Source organism: Corvus kubaryi, unplaced genomic scaffold (genome assembly GCF_017639235.1).
Source record: "Corvus kubaryi isolate FWS band 111438036 unplaced genomic scaffold, C.kubaryi_AGA036_p1.0 37284, whole genome shotgun sequence".
Taxonomy (NCBI): Eukaryota; Metazoa; Chordata; class Aves; order Passeriformes; family Corvidae; genus Corvus; species Corvus kubaryi.
The window spans coordinates 5,870,503-5,888,441 of NW_024581088.1; the positions used below are offsets into that span (position 1 = coordinate 5,870,503).

The following is a 17,939-nucleotide window of genomic DNA, read 5'->3' on the forward strand; positions in this document are numbered from 1 at the left end:
GCGCAGGTGAGGGGCCGCGCCCGCCGCGCACCTGAGGCGGGCCCGGGGCGGGCTCCGGCGGCCGCCGCTCTCCGTGCCCGCCGCTCTCCGTGCCCGCCGCGCTCCGCCCTGCCCCGCCCGGGGCCGCCGCCGCGGTCAGGTTGGGGGGGCCGCGGCCTGAGGCGGCGGCAGGAGCGGGTCGGTCCCCGCGGTGCCGGCCCCGCTGCCCGCGGGGGATCCGGGCAGGGCAGTCCCGCAGTGCAGCCGGGGATGCGCGGAGGGGCGGGCGCGCTGCTCCCCGCGGCCGATCCCAGCCGGGTAATTCCCAAAGTTTCCCTGCGGGCGGGAGAAGTCGCGGCAGGGGCTCCCGGCGCTCCGGGTGCCTTTGTTCGGTGTCGGGGAGGGCAGGCGGGCCCCGGAGATGGTGCTGGAGCGCTGGGTTTGTACCTGCGAACACAGCGTGGCACAGCCACAGAGGCGGGGAACGGCTTGGCTGGGCAGCGACCCTAAAAATCATCTCCTTCCACGGGCAGGGACACCCTCCCTAGACCAGGGTGCTCCAAGCCCCATCAGCTTTATAGTTTTACAGCCTTACAGTTTTATAGTTTTATAGCAGTAGATTTAATCTGTCCCTTAGCTGGAAGTGGGTTTGCTGCCGCCGCTGCCATTTGCGATTGTTATTGTGAATGTGCCGTGCGAATTTTTGTAGATCTGGATGTTTTTACTGTTATTAAGTAGTTCGATTCTCCGCAGTACCTCGGTGTATAACGGAGTGCTGAAATCCCTCTGAGGAGCACACAGAGAAAGGCACAGAACAGGAGCTCATCTGCTCTCAGTGTGACATTTTTCCTCTCTTTTTCCCTTTTTTCTTCTCTTAAGCATAACTTTAGAGAGCTCGAAGCCTCTGTGTGTCGCCAGTAAAATTCCTTTTGTTGAATTGTTCTCTAGCAGGAACTGTAGAACTTCACAAATACTGTGTATTCTTGCATAACCAGGAGCACGTTGGTAACTCTTTTTTGACCATTCTCTATGCAAATCCAGATAATTTGCTGTATATATTATAGATGTAAGTAGAGTAGATTAGATAAAGATATTTCCTTTAATTTGAAGCAGAGCTTTTTAATTATCTGGGGTTTTAAAGTCACTTTAGAGGCCTTAAATGTTGAAAAACCTAGAAGTGTTGAATTTTGAGTGCTTTGATGACAAAATGGAAATGAATATGTATGAGCACATCTTTTTATACTCTTTATAATGCGGTTGTAATAGAAATCATGAAATTATTACATAGTTGTATGTTGTATTCCCTGATATGGAAACTCCAGATTCAGCAGTCATGAAGGTTAATTTGGTGTTTTAAATTTTTCAGGGCTTCAGATTAAAAAAAAAAAACCAGCCAAAAAAAGTAGGTTCAAGGAATGCAAATGTGTGACCAACATTACTACAGTTCCTGCAGTGTGTGAGCTATAAGGGAGAGTTGTTCTCACATCTGCATTCCCTGATATTAATCTTGTCCAACTTTGTTCTATCATTCTAGGAGTTGGCTGTCTTTCATTCCAGATGTTTTCATGCCAGGTGATTTACTCCTTATTTATTTGTGGAGTCTTTGTTTCTTTGTGGAGGTGAATAAAAATTATTCCTTCTATTTTATCATCCTTTTTTTTTTTTTTACTCTAGGATTAATGGGAGGAGAAATCTGGGGCAAACAGCTGCAGGGCTTGAAGGCCATGAGGGCTTAAATAGCTAAAGATGGACTTGCAACTCAAGGCTTCTTGATTTTTATTTTTAGCTTTGAGTTTTTTGCTTGGGATTTGCTTCCTTGTGCAGATTCTGATCTGTGACTGGTGGTAACAGATCCAGTTTTGGGGGAATCATTAAGGTGATTGTGCAGAGGGATAAAACTGCTTCCTGAATACTCCAGTTATTTTGGGAACTGTCTGCTAAATGAGGCTGTGATGGTTTGGATGGCTCTGGAAGTGGTGTTGTGTGGCTATTTCAGTGCTGTTCCCTGGTGTTGTGCTCTACCATTATCATGTGCTGCTGGCTTTCCTTTGCAGTCTTCTGTGGTGAACACACACAGACAACCACAATCAAAGCAGCTCATTGAAGGGAAGCTTTCATGGGATTCCTTCCTTAAACTTTCCTTTAGGGATGCTGAAAGAGCTTAGTATAGAAGTTCCTCTAAGAAATATCTCTTCAGTTTCTAAATGTATCTTGTTTTGAGGATGATTCTTGAGAATTCCAAGTATCTGCTGCCTTTCCAGTATTTCTTTTAAGAGAGAAGAAGTGAAAGGTGCAGGAAAAGGCAGGGAAGAAACTGATAGAGTTGACATTTACTTTTTAAAGTCCTAACAACATTTTCATTTCTCCTTCTCCAAGAGAGTGACAATGGGTTTGAGGATGCCTGTGGAGCCTCGTGGCTTGTTGACACAGAGCTGAGTGTGATCTTTCCTCCCAGCAAAGTTCTCCAGAAGAGTAGAGCTCAAACTCTGTCCTCTTACATTTTTCAGAGCTTTACATTTAAACCAACCCATCAGAAAAGCCTAAGTTCAAGGGAATGCAAATGTATGAAAACATTTCTGTAGTTCCTATAGCGGGAACTACAAGGGAAAGTTGTTCACTGCACTTGGGTGGATCAGGAACAAAACATATCCCATAAAATCTAAGTTGTGCTCTTCCCAGAAGGAGATCTCATGGCCAGAATCTGAGCCAGGAGTTCAAGCCATGGAAGCAGAGGACAAGCTAATCACTGAGAAATGCTTTATATGTGTGTGTGGGGGGTTAGGGTTTATCTTGAGATGGGTGATGCCACTGTCACTGCCCTCTCAGCTTAGCCCTGGAAAAGCTCTGGTTGAACAGAAGGGAGGTGCTCCCTTTCCAGCCTCCCAAGTGGAAGGCTGAGCTCTGGAGCTCCAGAGGATTCATTGTTACTGCCTGGTGATGGAGCGTCTTTTTTTTTGCCTCTGGCAGGGAATGTTTTAAACACCAACAGCCCCCATACTGTTCTAGCATAAAATACAAATGAATGACTTGCCTCTTGACTAAGCTAAAAATTTTCAACATTTTTTGGATGAACTTGAGGAAAAAGGTCTTGACTTGCTGCGTGGAGGCAGAGGGCAGGAGAATTGAGTATGTGCAGGAGAAGGAAACAAAGCAAAGCACTCAGTTTTGCTGTGCTAACATCATCTCAGGGCTGACTCATAGGCCTGACTTTTCTGGGCAGAAAATTCACTTACAAACAATTCTGCTTGGCTGCACTGTCTTGTGATGAAACTTGTAGATTCTTTTTTTTTTTTTGAGTTCCACATACATTTTTCTGGGAATTCTTTTTATTCTGACACTTGAAACTTGCTGCCAAAGGCCTCTCTACCATTGCAGTCTTCTACAACTTCCTCAGCTCGTTTTGTGTGAGTGGGTTGTGTTTGTTTGGGTGATTGTGGGGTTTGTTCTGGGATATTTTTAGTAAAAGTTGACTGTGCTTGTGAGGTGAGTGGCACTTGGCTCTTCTCAGGTAGAAAAACCCCACAACATTTCAAAGCTCACCTTAAAAGCTGCCAAGGGATTGCTGATTGCTGTGTTGTGATTTTGAACCGCTGTCAATTTAATTCCTGTTAACAGCAGAGCAATAATAACTTTTATAATCCTTCAGGCTGACAGATGTGCTCCAGAGCACTTACTCATGGGGAGGAGGGGAAGGTGGGGTTTGTTTGCAGAAGGGCAGCAATTTCCATATGTCATCCTTATCCCAAAGATCTTTCCTTGTAACTTCAGGCGCAGAAGGGAGTTTGCTGCCTTGGAGAATAAATTAATTTTGTGAGAGGAGCTGTTTGTGGCTATTCCTCTCTTGCTTTCCTGACATTCAAAGCCTTGGTCTTGCCACAGTTTATGGCAGTGCATGTTCCAGGTAAAAAGCCAGGACAGAAGGTTGTAGGAGAGTTTAATCCTGGTTCTTTATGGTCTTGCAGCCTTTGGCAGCTTTGAACTTTCCAAAACAAGTTACTGCATCAAATGAAAGTATTTGTGGGTGATTTAGGCAAGGTTTTTTGTCACATGGGTGGGTTTTTGGTGGTGTAGGTCAGTCAATACTCACAGAAATTTAGGAAACCTCCTCACAGACTGCAGTATTTATTGGATTCACACCTGGAATTGTGCCCAGTCATCACTTGCTGTACCCAGCCTGTGAATTGAGGATTTCAGCCTTCAGTCAGCTTTCCCCCAATACTGAGAGTCCTTCAGCTTTGTTGTTCAAGCTGGGTTTATTTTATTTTGGTTTAAGTAATATTCTAATATAAATCTCTGCTGGAGTTAAACAGCTTAAATTTGATCTTGATATGCTTTTCTCTAGTGATCAGTTACCTAACCTTTGCCTTTGCATTTGGGGAACGTTGGTGTCTTCAAGGAGTAGGTTTTAGTTTGGAAGATGAAGGTTTTTGGGGAGGATTTTTTTTTTTCTTCCTGAGGAAATTAGTTTTGTGGAATTTACTCAGACTGAGTAATGGTAGGGATTGTAGGAAGTGTAAATATTTGTAGGGCTTGTGTGCTCTGTGCTAAAATGCTGTTTCACTTGTGTTAACTCTTTGCATACTGAGAACAAAATCTTTACTCTAGGTAAAGAATTTTTAAAAGATTCTGTGCTATTTGTTAGTTTTAAGCAGAACAATTTCCCTAATTTCAAGTTAGGTCTGCATGCTGAATCTTTCAGAAGGGAAACTTTGACTTTTGGTGCTATGGAAATAGGAACTGCATGATTTATTTTCTTTTCTTTTTGAGCACTGTTCAGATGACCTCCACTTAAATTTCTGTGAATTTGGGGGGTTTTTTTTAATGTTCAGATATTTAAGGTCCAGTTAAAGCAGAGGTACGTGAGTAGAATGAAACTTGTGACAGAGGATGAATTGTTTCTGTGAGTGGTGTTCTGGCCAGAGAGTGTTGGCCACTTCACAGGAAAAGAAGGGGATTAATCTTTGAGTTATATTTGAGTTTAATTTGGTAAAAGAGACTGAAAGCTGAACTTTGAGTGGAGTATTGTGACAACTGTTGATTGGAATGAGCTTTGTTCGTGTGAAGGGCAAAACATTCTGTTGGATGCACTGCCAGAGAAAAATACTGTGACAGATTCCTGCGTGAGGAATTCCCTTCTTTTCCCCACTGCTAAGTGGGAATTCTGTCCTCTGGCTGCTGGCTGGCTGCACATTCCCATAAAACAGGGACAGGGCTGGAGAACCTTGCTCAAATCAGGAATTTTCCAGCTAACAACTGGATCTTAGGAGGAAAAGGTTAAGTGGATAATGCTTTGGGGAGAGAGCAGGGAGCAGGCAGAAGGATCTTCTCCGTTCAGGGATGTGTCCTGCAGTGCTGACAGAGATGGAAAAGCTTGGAGGAAGCCAATCATTTAAAATGTTGGCGGTACCTCCGTGCTTGGAGCTCCTCCCAATTAAAAGCATCTGTGATTCAGAGTGCTCAGTGAACTATTTCAGCCCTGAGCAGCCAGCTCTTCCTTAAAAATTCCATTAGAGTACTTATTTCATTGGAATTTTGGGAAGAAGAGTCAGTTTTCAGCCTACCTGATCTGAAAATCCAAAGCAGGTGAGCTACAGAACACAGATAAAATTATTGTCTATATATGAACTGTTAGAAATGGGAAAAATAAAGATACAGTCACCCAGCAGCAGAATAAAGATTTATCTAAGCCATTGTTGGATATAATCCTCCGATACTCACTATAAAACATGGCATGTTCTTAGTCCTTCTTGGAAATGGAATTCAACAGACAGATTTTGACTTTTTTTTTCTATCTACAAGTTTTGTTCAGACTCTTAATGCATGTCTAGAAATCATCTCTAATAGTCTTTTTTGTCTCATCTGTAGAAGTAAAAAATGACTTTTGAATAACACAGTTTTAGGAAGCCAAACTGAAAAAAAAATAAGAAGAAACCTTGCTTGTATTTTGGGGTTTCAGACTTAATCTTGTCTCATTTCTTGGAAAAGTAATTTCTGTGTTGATTTATTGTAAAAAAATTCTAATTGTTTTTTTAAATTTTCTTCTCCGCTTGCCAGACCTTAATTTATTTTGGATTAGGATTCCCATGGCACGTGAACTAGAGGATAATTTGGAGTAGGAGGTCTCTTTATTGAGGTGACTCTCTCCCAAGATGGTTGGGAAGCTGAAGCAGAACCTGCTGCTGGCCTGCCTGGTGATCAGCTCGGTGACCGTGTTCTACCTGGGCCAGCACGCCATGGAGTGCCACCACCGCATGGAGGAGCGCAGCCAGCCCCTGAGGGGGGGGGACAGTGCCAGGGGCACGCTGAGGACAGCCCCCAGTGCCAGTGCCAACAGAAGCCTGCCCTACAGCAAGGACATGCCCCTGATCTTCATCGGCGGCGTCCCCCGCAGCGGCACCACGCTGATGCGCGCCATGCTGGACGCGCACCCCGACATCCGCTGCGGGGAGGAGACCAGGGTGATCCCCAGGATCCTGGCGGTCAAGCAGATGTGGGCCAGGTCCAGCAAGGAAAAAATCCGCCTGGATGAGGCTGGAGTCACGGATGAGGTGCTGGATTCAGCCATGCAGGCGTTTTTGTTGGAGATCATCGTGAAACACGGCGAGCCCGCTCCGTACTTGTGTAACAAAGATCCTTTTGCTTTAAAATCCTTAACTTATCTTGCCAGAATTTTCCCTAATGCCAAATTCCTCCTGATGGTCCGAGATGGCCGCGCATCTGTGCATTCCATGATCTCCAGGAAAGTCACAATAGCTGGCTTTGACCTGAACAGCTACAGGGACTGCCTGACCAAGTGGAACCGTGCCATAGAAACCATGTACAACCAGTGCATGGAGGTGGGCTTTGAGAGGTGCATGCTGGTGCACTATGAACAGCTGGTGCTGCATCCTGAGAGGTGGATGAGGACTCTCCTCAAGTTCCTGCACATCCCATGGAACCAGGCAGTGCTGCACCATGAGGAGATGATTGGAAAAGCAGGGGGGGTTTCTCTTTCCAAGTAAGTATAAGCCTTCATCCTTCACCTGTGTTGTTCTAAAATAGCACATTTTGCATGTAAAAGTCATAACTTGACTGCAGTTTCTCCCTTGGGCAGCTGATTTATGATGAATCTGGAAAAGGATTCTGCTAAAAGTCACTGCTAATTAACAAATTGCAGTCTCAGATTGGTTCTGCTGAACAATTGTCCCACTAATGTGTGTGTGGGTGTATAACAAAAGAACAAACTTCTAATGGTCAAGGCTAACTTGAATTTGAACATCTGATATCAGCTTTGCTTTTCTCTGTCCCCCAAAATAAACCTGAGCTGTTTTATCTAGACTGGTGTTACCCATCCTAGCAAGATCACCCATTTGATTTCAGCAACAATATTGTTGTCAGTGCAGGAATGGCCTCGGAGTTGTATTTGCCAAGAACATCCTCTTCCAGGAAACTCGAGAAACGGCTCCAAGAGAATAGAAAGCAGAGTTGGCAGCTTTTCTCCTGGCATGTGCTCCTAAAAGGACAAGCATTTTGATGAAAATTAACCTTGTTGTAAGCAAATCTCTCATGATTCTGTTGGGCCATCTGTGCACCTGATCTAGCTACTTTCAGAAACCCAAATCCAGCTCTGCTTAGAAAACCAAGATGGGTGTTGTTAAAAGAAAATCTGATTAATTCTCTAGTTAAACTCCTCTGGTTTCCTTGCCACTGTTCACAGCTGAACAACTGAAATACAGAAGCTGTTTCATCTTTACATTGAGAGAGAAAAATGTCAATTTTTGACACTTCTCCTATTTTTGAATCCACCAGATTAAGTTTTAAAATATTGAATAAGAATATTCCAGCAGCAAGGCCTGCCCAGTTAAATTACTCAACTTCTGGATTTTGAATAATCAGCTCTGGCCAAGTGCTTCTGAGTAAGAGGCAACTTGCACAGCAAGCACACACAGACTGTTACAGAGTGATTCTATTTATTTAAACTCCAGTTTTGAGAAATAAAAATGGGGAGATTTTCTTTATTTAATGCCTAGGAACATGGCTGTGGATTTTCTAATATATTGTAAGGGCATTTGATTGAAAGCAAATATGAAATTATTATCAGTGATTACAAAGAGGACTTAAAACTCAAGTAACAATTGTATATTTACAATCTGGAGGTTTCACATCACCATTCCCACTGAAGAAACAGCCTCCACTGTGTTCCCAGAGTTATCAGGAAGGGATCTCATCCCTTTTTTTTTTGCCAGTGTTGTTTGATGACAGATTGAGGCCTTGTGGAGACGTTAACCTGGAGCAGGGCACTGTGATACCTCCCTGGAAGCTGATCCACATGGGAACTTTTCCCTAATTCCTGGAGTTCATTGCTGCTTCAGCAGCAGCTGAGTGGGGGTAACTTATTTTTACTGAGATAAATGAGTGGTTGCCAAGCTTTGTTAAGTGTCCTGTAAAAAATAACCCTGTATAATCCCATTTCTAGTAAAATATTACTGCCTTACAGCTTCCAGATTGGCGTTTTTAAAAATTAATGGACCTTCATACTCTAAAACTCAATAACCTTGCTGAATTCTTACTGATACTTCTTATTAGATCTGGTGGAATGGGGTGTGAGAAGTTGAGAATATTTGTTTCTAAAAATTAAGAAAATGGATTGTTCAAAGTAAAATGTGGCCTCGTGTTTATTTTTTTTTAGTGAAACCTTCACATTTAAGAGTATGGACATGTTCTTGTGACCCTCAATTCAGTCTGGTCACAGAGCTCTTTATGCTTCTATTATCTCTCAGGAGATGATCTGTGGAAGCAAGTTCTGATTTCAGGAGGCTCTGGCAATGGTGGAAAAAGACTGAGTAATGGGTGTTATGTCTGGGGTGGGGTTTATCTAATCAAATACCCTTGCAGTGGGTGGTGAAATTTGGTTTTCAGTTGCAGGATTTGATAATGATTTCAGTGACTCAGGCTTTCAAGGGCTGCAGAAAACCCAGTGCATATGAAAACCTTCAACATAAATGCCTGTGTTGTGTACTTATATGATTCCAGTTGAAACTGTGCAGGGGGGAAGTTGAGATTTCCCAGTTTGATGTCTCTGTACCAGTTAAAACCTGCTGGGTTTGGCATCCCCAGCTGTGATACTGTGTACAAACTCATGAAAACAAGCAGAGCCCCCTGCTTTAATCATCTTTCACTCACCTGTAAGACCTCCAGATCTTCAGACAGGCTCAGCATCCACTTCAGATCCATACTGCTGGCTCAGGTCCAACCTAAGATGCCTGGAGGTATTTTTTGAAGAGAAATCTGACAAGTTTTTGTCATTTTGAGATACTTAAAAACATTTTGAGAAGGAGATCACAGTGTCACTAAAAGACCTTTATAACAATACTATTACCTGCTAACAAAAAATAAATGTTTCAGCATTTATTTCTCACCCCTTAGTTTGATTTTTATCCAGAATCACTGCAAGGGCTAGAGGGATGTGCAGTGCAGGATTTGTAGGAGTGTGAAATTTTCTGTGGTTTGAAATCCCTGCCAACATGGCTGTTGAAGGAATGCATTACGGACTCTGTGCTCTAACCAGGATTGTTAATTGAGCTCTGGCATTTTCCTAAGTGAAAGCAGCTGTGCTGACCACTGATGTAAAGAAATGTCAACCCCTCTAGAGCAATTTTTATTAGGTTTATTATGGAAATAGCTGTCTAGGCAGAATTACTTCAGAATTTACTATATTTAGTACATAGCTCTCGTTTGATTCTGGTACAGATGCAGAATTATTTGGGGTTAGTCCTGTGTGCTGTGCTTCCAGCTGGTTCCAAAGCTGGAACTTCCTGGGGTTTTGCAGGGAGCTGGAATCACTGCCATAGGCACATATCATCAATTTTCTCAAGAATTGGGGTTTTCTTGTTTTTCTGTTTGAATTTTTAGGTGTTTCTTTCCTCCTGTCCCCAATCTGTCTTCCCCCACAGTCCTCAGAAGTTCTTTATCTGAGGAATCTTTCCCACAAATGGTTTTATTTTCCTTCCCACCTTAACTGAAGGGACAGAAGGGGATTTAAGCAGGCCAAGTGTGGAGCAGGGTATTTTTTATGAGTGCTTGGGAGCAGCTAAATGTAGTCCCTGCTATCAATCACCAGGAAGTGTTTCATGCTGAGGGTATTGTTACCAAAGACTAAAATTCCAGAGGGACAAAACACACATTTAAAATTTGACATCAGGATGGGGAATCCATATGTGTACAAATTTAGGCTCAAATTGATCTATAACACCCTTTTTTTTCTTTTTTTCTTTTTTTTTTTTTTTTTTTTTTGAGGGTCCAGCAAGCTTTTAGCCAGGCCCATTACCTGCTTCTCCCGGTATCATCATCCTGATTTTAAATCAATTTGCAGTTTTGGTGAAGGGGTTTTGGCCTTGGCTGGCTCTGTCTGAGAACCCTAAATCTTCCATTTTTCAAACATCTCGTGGTAATTTTTTCCTGAGTGTCCAAATCCACCTCTGGACTCCTGACTCTTGTGGTGCTTTGGCCTCTGCCTTGCTGCTTTGAACTTCTGAATCTCAGTTCTTAGCAGCTCTTTTCTTGCTAATTCAATGTGGAGTCAGATGTTCATCTTCTAATTAGAAAGATCAAAAAAAAAAAAAACCTGCCTAAATTTTTAGTTTTCCATCCAAACTTGTGAGCTCAGGCCAACAACCCTCAGGAAGGTTGACATTTAGTCACAACTCCCTGGTCCCAAAATCCCCTTCTGAGATCCTGCTTTTGGTTTTGAGTCCCTGGTAATGCTTGAAGAGGATAAAGCTGAAAATTCCGGGGTTGTTTTAGAGGTTTTTTTGTTGTCAGATCCTTTTCAGCTTCCATGAAACACCAGTCTGAAGGCCCTGCTTGCCAAGACAGTTTCCTTATGATCATGTCCCTGTCTGGTTTGTTCTTTGTTGACTGTACTTAAATTATTTCACTTTCCTGACCTTCCAGCACTGAATGACTGATTTCCTGCCTCTGTCCTGGAAGGATTTTAGCTCTGATGAGGAGTGAAAAAGAGGAACAAGGTGGCAGCTGTGTGCTCAGCATCAGCTTTGAGGCTGATAGAAATACTGCTTTTATATATCCAATAATGTCCAAACTCTTTCTGAGGTCAGGAAAAAACAATTAAATTATTTAGAGTAAAAAAATCAGAGAGTTTTCAATTACTCAGCCTGAAATAAGCACAGTAAAGAAGTTGTGTGTAAAGAAGACAGGAATGTGGCAGAACAAAGCAGTGCCAGATTTTTAACCTGGAAAAAGAAAACACAACGAAAACACTCCACAAAAGTAGAGCAAAAATGAAAATTACATTAGGACTGTTGCTTAAATGAACAAGAAATCAACTCTTTTCTAAATATTTTTAAGAACTGTGTAAAGACCAAACAATCAAAGGAATGATTATAAAAAATATTTCTCTAGTTTGTAGCTTTCTGTCAATCTCAGGTCTCTCTCTTATTAAACAAGTTAAAAAAGTAAAAGATGAATCACAGAATGGGTGTGAGAAGAAATATCACATGGATTTGAATTTAGAATACTTCTAATACATCTAAGATAATTAAACAGGAAATGTGGGAATATGCCAGTGGGAAAACAGCTTTATGTGTAGGTGTGTGCTTACTTTTCACTTAACAGCTCTTGGGCTTTCTCTGCTGCCTTTATGCTATAAAAAAGTTGCTCCAGCACAGCGTGAGAGCCTAAACCAGGCAGCATCTGCAAATATTGTGCAAATTCTTCTCATTAAAACTTCACTTCCCATCAGCTCTGTAGAAACATGAAATTTTGAGAGGGAAAGAAGAAGAATGGGGGGGAAAAAAAACCCCAAACAAAACAAGTTAAAGATCTGAATGCAATTGAAGAAGTATTGGTTGGAATGGAAAATAGAAATTTCTTTTCTCCTTCCTCAGGGTTGAAAGATCCACTGACCAAGTCATCAAGCCAGTGAATGTGGAAGCACTGTCCAAATGGGTTGGGAAGATCCCTGCTGATGTCCTGCAGGACATGCCAGTGATTGCCCCCATGCTGGCCAAACTGGGCTATGATCCCTATGCCAACCCACCCAATTATGGGAAACCAGATCAAAAAGTGGTGGAAAACACAAGGAGGGTAAGGCTTTTTTGTGTTTAATTACTGCCTAAATGGATATGAGCTATAGAGCAGGAGCCTTGGGTTTGGTCTGGGGTTTTAAAGTCTGTTTCTGATACTTTTTTGATACTTTACAATGTGTTTTCCTTGGGGGAAAATGAAAGAATTCTTCAGGACCTTGAGCTGTGCTTCTTGGTGTGTGCAGCTGAGAACTGCCCAGATAGTTGGGAACTGGTTAGCAGTGGAAAAAGCTTTCTTGTCTGGACCTCAGACTTGATGGATGAGCTCAGCTTTTTATACATGAGAGTTGGCAGAAGCTCTGTCACAAAATTACACCCCAAATAATTCGTAGAAGTTTGAAAAATGACCCATAGAAAACAACCCATGATGATCAAAATGTCTGATTTTCCAATTCTTGGTAGAACAACCCAAAGATGGAGGAAGGTCTGGTGCTGATTAACCTAAACTTAAGGGTTTTAAGTCTGAATTTAATGTTGTTGGAATGTGAGTAGTTAGGCTATAGAGCTGTTTATCCCTGGAGGTATCAGTTGAAAAGCTCATTACCATTGTTGGAAATAGAATTAATAACTCTGCTTCTGTTCTTTTGGGCATGTATAGTTTATTAAAAGAAGGTGACTTTTGCTGCTGCAGCAGAGTAATCAGGGAAAAAAATTGAATTAACTATTTAAAAGGACTGTCTTCCACCAGCCTTCTGATCCTGAAAAAACTGGTTGGAATACTGATGGGGTAGATAGGAATGAGAAAGGAATTTGGGTTTGTGAAGCCTCTAAACACTTTTGTATTATTTCTTTTTAGAAAAAAATGTCATTAAAAACATTGATCAGTGTATTAAAGGCTGGCAGGATGATTGTTTTAATTAATAGCTGGTAGCTCAGCATGGAAAAGGTAACCCACCTTTTTTTGGTTACAATTTATAGGTTCCCTGCTTTGAAAGGCTCACAAAGAAATTAACTTTTCTGCACTCAGTTAAAAATAGTGTTCAATACTAGAAATTGCAAATTGTATTGGTTGTGTCTCACTGATAAAATTTACACAGATTTTTACAGCCTGCTGACCTGTCTAAGGCTTCCACCTGTGTGTTGCAAGCTCAGTCCAAGCTGTAAAAATTGTCTGGATTTCTGTGTCTTCTTGAAATGTATTTGATTTCAAAATACAAGAGAGAAATTCAGGTAATAAACAAAGCCAGGAGCATCTCTCTAAAGAAATTAAAGCCTGATTTCAAAGGCTGAGGGTTTACTGAGGCTTTTTCCAAGTTTGTTTTGAAGGATAATTTGTTTGTTTATTGCTAAGAGCAGCTGTTAAAAACTGAAGCTGCTCTAAATATTGCAAACATATGGAAGACTCATTAATATTTTGGCTGCTATTTTAATTTAATAGGTTTACTTACAGCCCCAGACAGCATTTTAATTTTGTTGCTTATTGTAGTACCCAGTCTATATTTTTCTAGTCACTTGTTCTTTGACAAAATTATATTTCCATGTGTGGTTTGTACAGATAAAATGAGGGTGATGTTCTGAATGAATGCTAAGAGCAAGAGAGTTAAAGATGGTTCATCTTCAAAATTTAGATTATTTCTTTAAAAATGGAGCAACAGAAAGATTTCGAAATGTTTCAGACTGTGGTGTGTGAGTTTGACCCATCAGGGACAGCTTTTGTGGGTTTCCCTTGCTCCTCCAGGAACCTGTGCTAGTTTATTCCTTGCAGCCTGGAGAAGAAAGCATTTAGTTAAATGGATAAATAAATAAATCTGGGCTTTTCCAGCCTTTTGGAAGTGGCACTTGGCAAGTTAAGTGTGTTCCTGTGTACTCTGGGCTGGTGAATTTGTAAATCACTGTGGTGCTTCTTTCGCTCTTGCTTTCTTTAAATTTCTTCACCTGGGATAGCCTTTCCCAGAGTTTTGTACTGGATATCTTGAATATGGAATGTGGATGAAGCTGTCCAAAGAAAGTCTTTCCAGAGTTGCTTTTCAGTACATAGTAAGATTATCTGTATCTTGTTTATATCCGTTTATTGGCTCATTCTGTGTCTGGAAGCAGCTCATTTATGCTTATATTTATGTTTATTTATAGATTTAGATTTGTGGTCTCCAAGACTTTAAAGTGAACACAGAACTTGAATTGTATTCATTGAAAAGGGTACTAAAGCTGAGCAAAATCTGTCACTTCTTGGAAAAGACCACAAATTGAACTTAACAGTGAAAATAACACTCAGCAATTTAAAGCTGCTGCTCTTAATCATGAAAGTGAGAACCAGCAGTGTAAAAATGCCTAAAACAAGGGCTGGTACTGGAGAAAAATGGAGAGAGATGGCTGGTGTGGTGTAAAATATTAGTTTCCCTAAGCTTTCTGAACACCCAAGTCCTGTTCTTTATTCCTCTTTTCTCCTTTTCTGTCCCCTGCTGGTGACTTCCATATGTACAGCTTAAATATCTTTTTCCTCTTCAGTCTGGAGACAAAATGATGATTTTCTCCAGCTAAAGGACAGTGCTTAAATTAGAAATGCTATCTCCTCGTAGGTAATGCAAGGGAAGCAATGCTCTCCGCTAAATTTGGATTTTTCACCTGACTGTTACCAAAATGCTGAGGTTGGTTTTCTGTGCTCCTGCAGCACAGCATAAAAATAACAAGATGCAACCTGTGTTTGTACTTTGACATCTCTGCTTTTGTTTCAGGAACTAACAGAGCATGAAGGGAACTTCATCTCTTCTTGTGTTGCTCTCCCAGTGCTGTGGGATGTTAGGAGATAAAACATCTCTGACAGGATCTGCACTGAGGAAGTCACGAGTTCAACAGATTTTTCTGATGTTTTCAATAACAAAGCCATTAACTTTCTGTTTATCTGTTTTCTGTTAAGCCTGACAATATTATCTTTTCTGACAGTTTCTCTTGTCTCAGTTAAGGAATGCAGAGCAGAGAGAGCAAGGTCTGGCCAGAGTTGTGCTGTTCAGCAGATCTCTGCATGTGACCTCTTCAAGGCAGGATGATTTTGCCATCACTGAATATGTTGTGGTTTTCTTGTAATTCTGTTGCTGATCTGTTCATTTTATGACTGCAAGGGTTCCTTCCTTAGAGATACATAACTGGCTACTTGTTGTTCCCCCCTAGAGTTTTAACAGATTTTACATCCTGAACAGAAAGGAAATCAACATCCTGAAGTAAATGAAGTTTTCATCTGCAAATTATGCAGCAAATGCAAATATTTAAGCTGTGTGAGCTGGTAGCCCAGTCTCTATAGGGTGAAATACAAAAGTGCTTCACTCCTCGTTAGAACAGTGTCTGATATGTCCTTATCACTATTATGAGATTGTGTAAAAGTGAGTGTCAGCAGTTTGCCAGAACCCAGCAGAAGAAGAGAGCAGCTCCCAGCTGCAGAGCTCTGCCCAGGAGAAACTGTATTGTTGTGTTATGGTTGGCAGAGTGGTTTCCTCTCACATCTGCAATGAATTACATCAGATTTTCTTTGGCACATCCTTCCCACTAAATAAATTTGTATGCTTGGAATACACACTCCAGTAAGTTCTTTTAACTTCTTCATGGAGTTGTGCTCCTTGCCCTGGAGAGATCCAGAGGTGGAAGTTACAGAACTCCAGAGAAAGAGCCGTGGTTTTCAGCAGGACTGTTCAAATACACGTGGTTCTTCTAATGACAGCCCAAAGCTGTTATCCAGCTCCGGTTTCTGTTCAGCTGCTGCTAACATCTACAGATAAAAACAGAGTTTACTCGCTCCGGTTTCATGCCTGGTTTGAATTGTGAGGAACCATCTCCTGTTTAGAGTCCAAACATCCATGACAACCAGGACTTCAGCAGTTTGTCTTTGCGATTTTAAAGGCAGGAGCAATCTCTGATAAAGGTAAAAAGTATACTTATACTAGAGCATGAGGATAATTGTGCTGTCAGAGATGTGTGAATGCCCAGCTGCTCAGGGCCCTGCATCTCCATTTTCACTGATTAACCTGATCATAAAGGCATTTGGCTTTGTAGGCATTTTCTCTCAGATTTAAAACAAAATTTGGGGGGTTATTCCATCTGTCTTGTGACCCTGACAGCACAGACTTTTTCAGTGTCATCTAAATTTGTTTAATATTTCCTTTAGTGGGTGTTTCTTCTACTATGTGGATTCCCATCTGCGTAGTTTGTCTCCAGAGGTGCTGCTATCTCCTTTTTACAACAAAACCAAACCTCCAAACCCCTTAACTCTACATAAATATGATTAATAATCCATAAAGAGAGTTATTACCAACCAAAATGCAAACTGAGGTGTGGTTGCAAGCTGCCTTTTGGCAGACATCGCTGGGCCTGTGTAAAATCCTGCTCTCTGTGTTGTCTCTCGTGGGTAAACATTTACATCTCACATAGCCCTTCCTTGGCAGGTCCAGCAGAGGTGAAGAATTGTGTAAACCTTTAAAGCTGCCTTAAAAGTTCAGGAAAATCTGAAAGATGAGGGTACCTCCACGTGCTGTGGAGTGGTTCTAGAAAGGAGCTCAGGTCTGGTTTTGCCAGTGTTCTTTATTTACTTTCTTTTTCTCTTTTACAATTAAACATCAGCAGCCTTGTACTCTGCAACCTGGATGTTTTAAAGCTTACCAAGCCCAAGTACACTTGGTTGCAGGGTGACTTTTACACAAAAAACCCCATTATTTTTGTGTACTGGAACTGACCAAATATAATGGGACTCTTTCCAAAGCAGGCAGGATAGTGGGTGAAAAGAAATGCTTTAATCTTCTGTAAAAAAGAATTAGAAGTTACACTTCTGTTCTGAGGTTCTCCCTGTGCATTTAAAAGGGTTTTCTCAGGCAACTGGATGTGAAACTTGTTTTCTGATCTCTTTTTGAGAATGACATGCATTCAGTTTGGCTATAAGAATGTGTTTTGGTTTTTTAATAGAACAGCTTGAATACTGCCAACACTGAACAACAAACTGACACAGGCTCCAGATCCCCCTCTTTTGGAATTCCATTTGGACTTGCAAAATAATTCCCTTAGAAATGGTAAACACCATTTCTTCTCAATTTTACTGAATTCTTGCTTAGACTGGAAATAATTCCAATATCCTGCTTCTGTCTCTCTAATGCCACTGTGAGTGATGTGTTTTAGACTTACAAATTGGTCAGAAAAGAATTTGGAATCTGAAGCCTCTTTAATTTCTTTGGCTGCAGATGGAGTCATTGTTTTTAGAATTTCTGGTTTGCTGTTGATCCCTGGGTTTTGATTCAAAAGGGACCACTCAGTGTTTTTGGAACTACTTTAAACCAGTTTCACTGCAGTCTCCATCCTGACAAAACCAGCCTTTAGGTAGTGTCAGTTCTGAACCAAAATTTGTGTATTAAACCTAATCTTGGGCCTGCCACTGCTTAGATTTGCCTTGGTAAATTGTGCTGTGTAAATGATGACATTTTCATGTGAATATTGTATGAAATATCCTCAAAACATTTGCTTTCCAGTGACATTATTTTTCTTGATATTGCTGATGGGTGAATGCCCTTGGCTATCTGCTATTAGATGCTTATTAGGGGTAAATGCTGTTCTTACAAAGGTGAAGTTTTTAGAGCAGACACAAATATAGGTGTGTAATATAAAAATTAGACTGAGTGATAATTGCAGGAGAAGGAAAGGAGAAGGATTCTGGAGACACAGCTTTGGGTTTGGTCCTTGTGGTTCTAAATCAGTCACAAAGTGCTGTCACCATCAGGACTAAATGTTTTTAAGAATTCCCAGAAAAGGTGAAGGTTCCTGTCCCTTCCAACATCACCATCTAACAGAAAATACTGTTCTTCCTTGTGACCCTTGCTTAGGTTATTCTGTAACATTTTTGTTGTGGTAATGTTGTTTTGTAACTTCCATTCCTGTTCCCCAGGACACAGCCTGCATTTTAATGGC

At 41.3% G+C, this 17,939-nt stretch overlaps 1 protein-coding gene across 5 annotated transcripts in view; it reads left to right on the forward strand.

The window, feature by feature from the left end:
• TPST1 (tyrosylprotein sulfotransferase 1) overlaps window positions 1-17,939 on the forward strand; it is a 33,848-nt gene that overhangs the window by 11,478 nt on the left and 4,431 nt on the right. For all 5 annotated transcript variants that reach the window (XR_006015689.1, XR_006015691.1, XR_006015690.1 and 2 more), the window contains exons 2-3: window positions 6,034-6,976; window positions 11,865-12,063. Coding sequence is in view for 2 of the 5 variants with exons in the window: in XM_042026085.1 (XP_041882019.1) it covers window positions 6,129-6,976; window positions 11,865-12,063 (1,047 nt within the window). In the remaining 3 variants the exon portion in view is untranslated. The remainder of the gene's footprint in view (window positions 1-6,033; window positions 6,977-11,864; window positions 12,064-17,939) is intronic.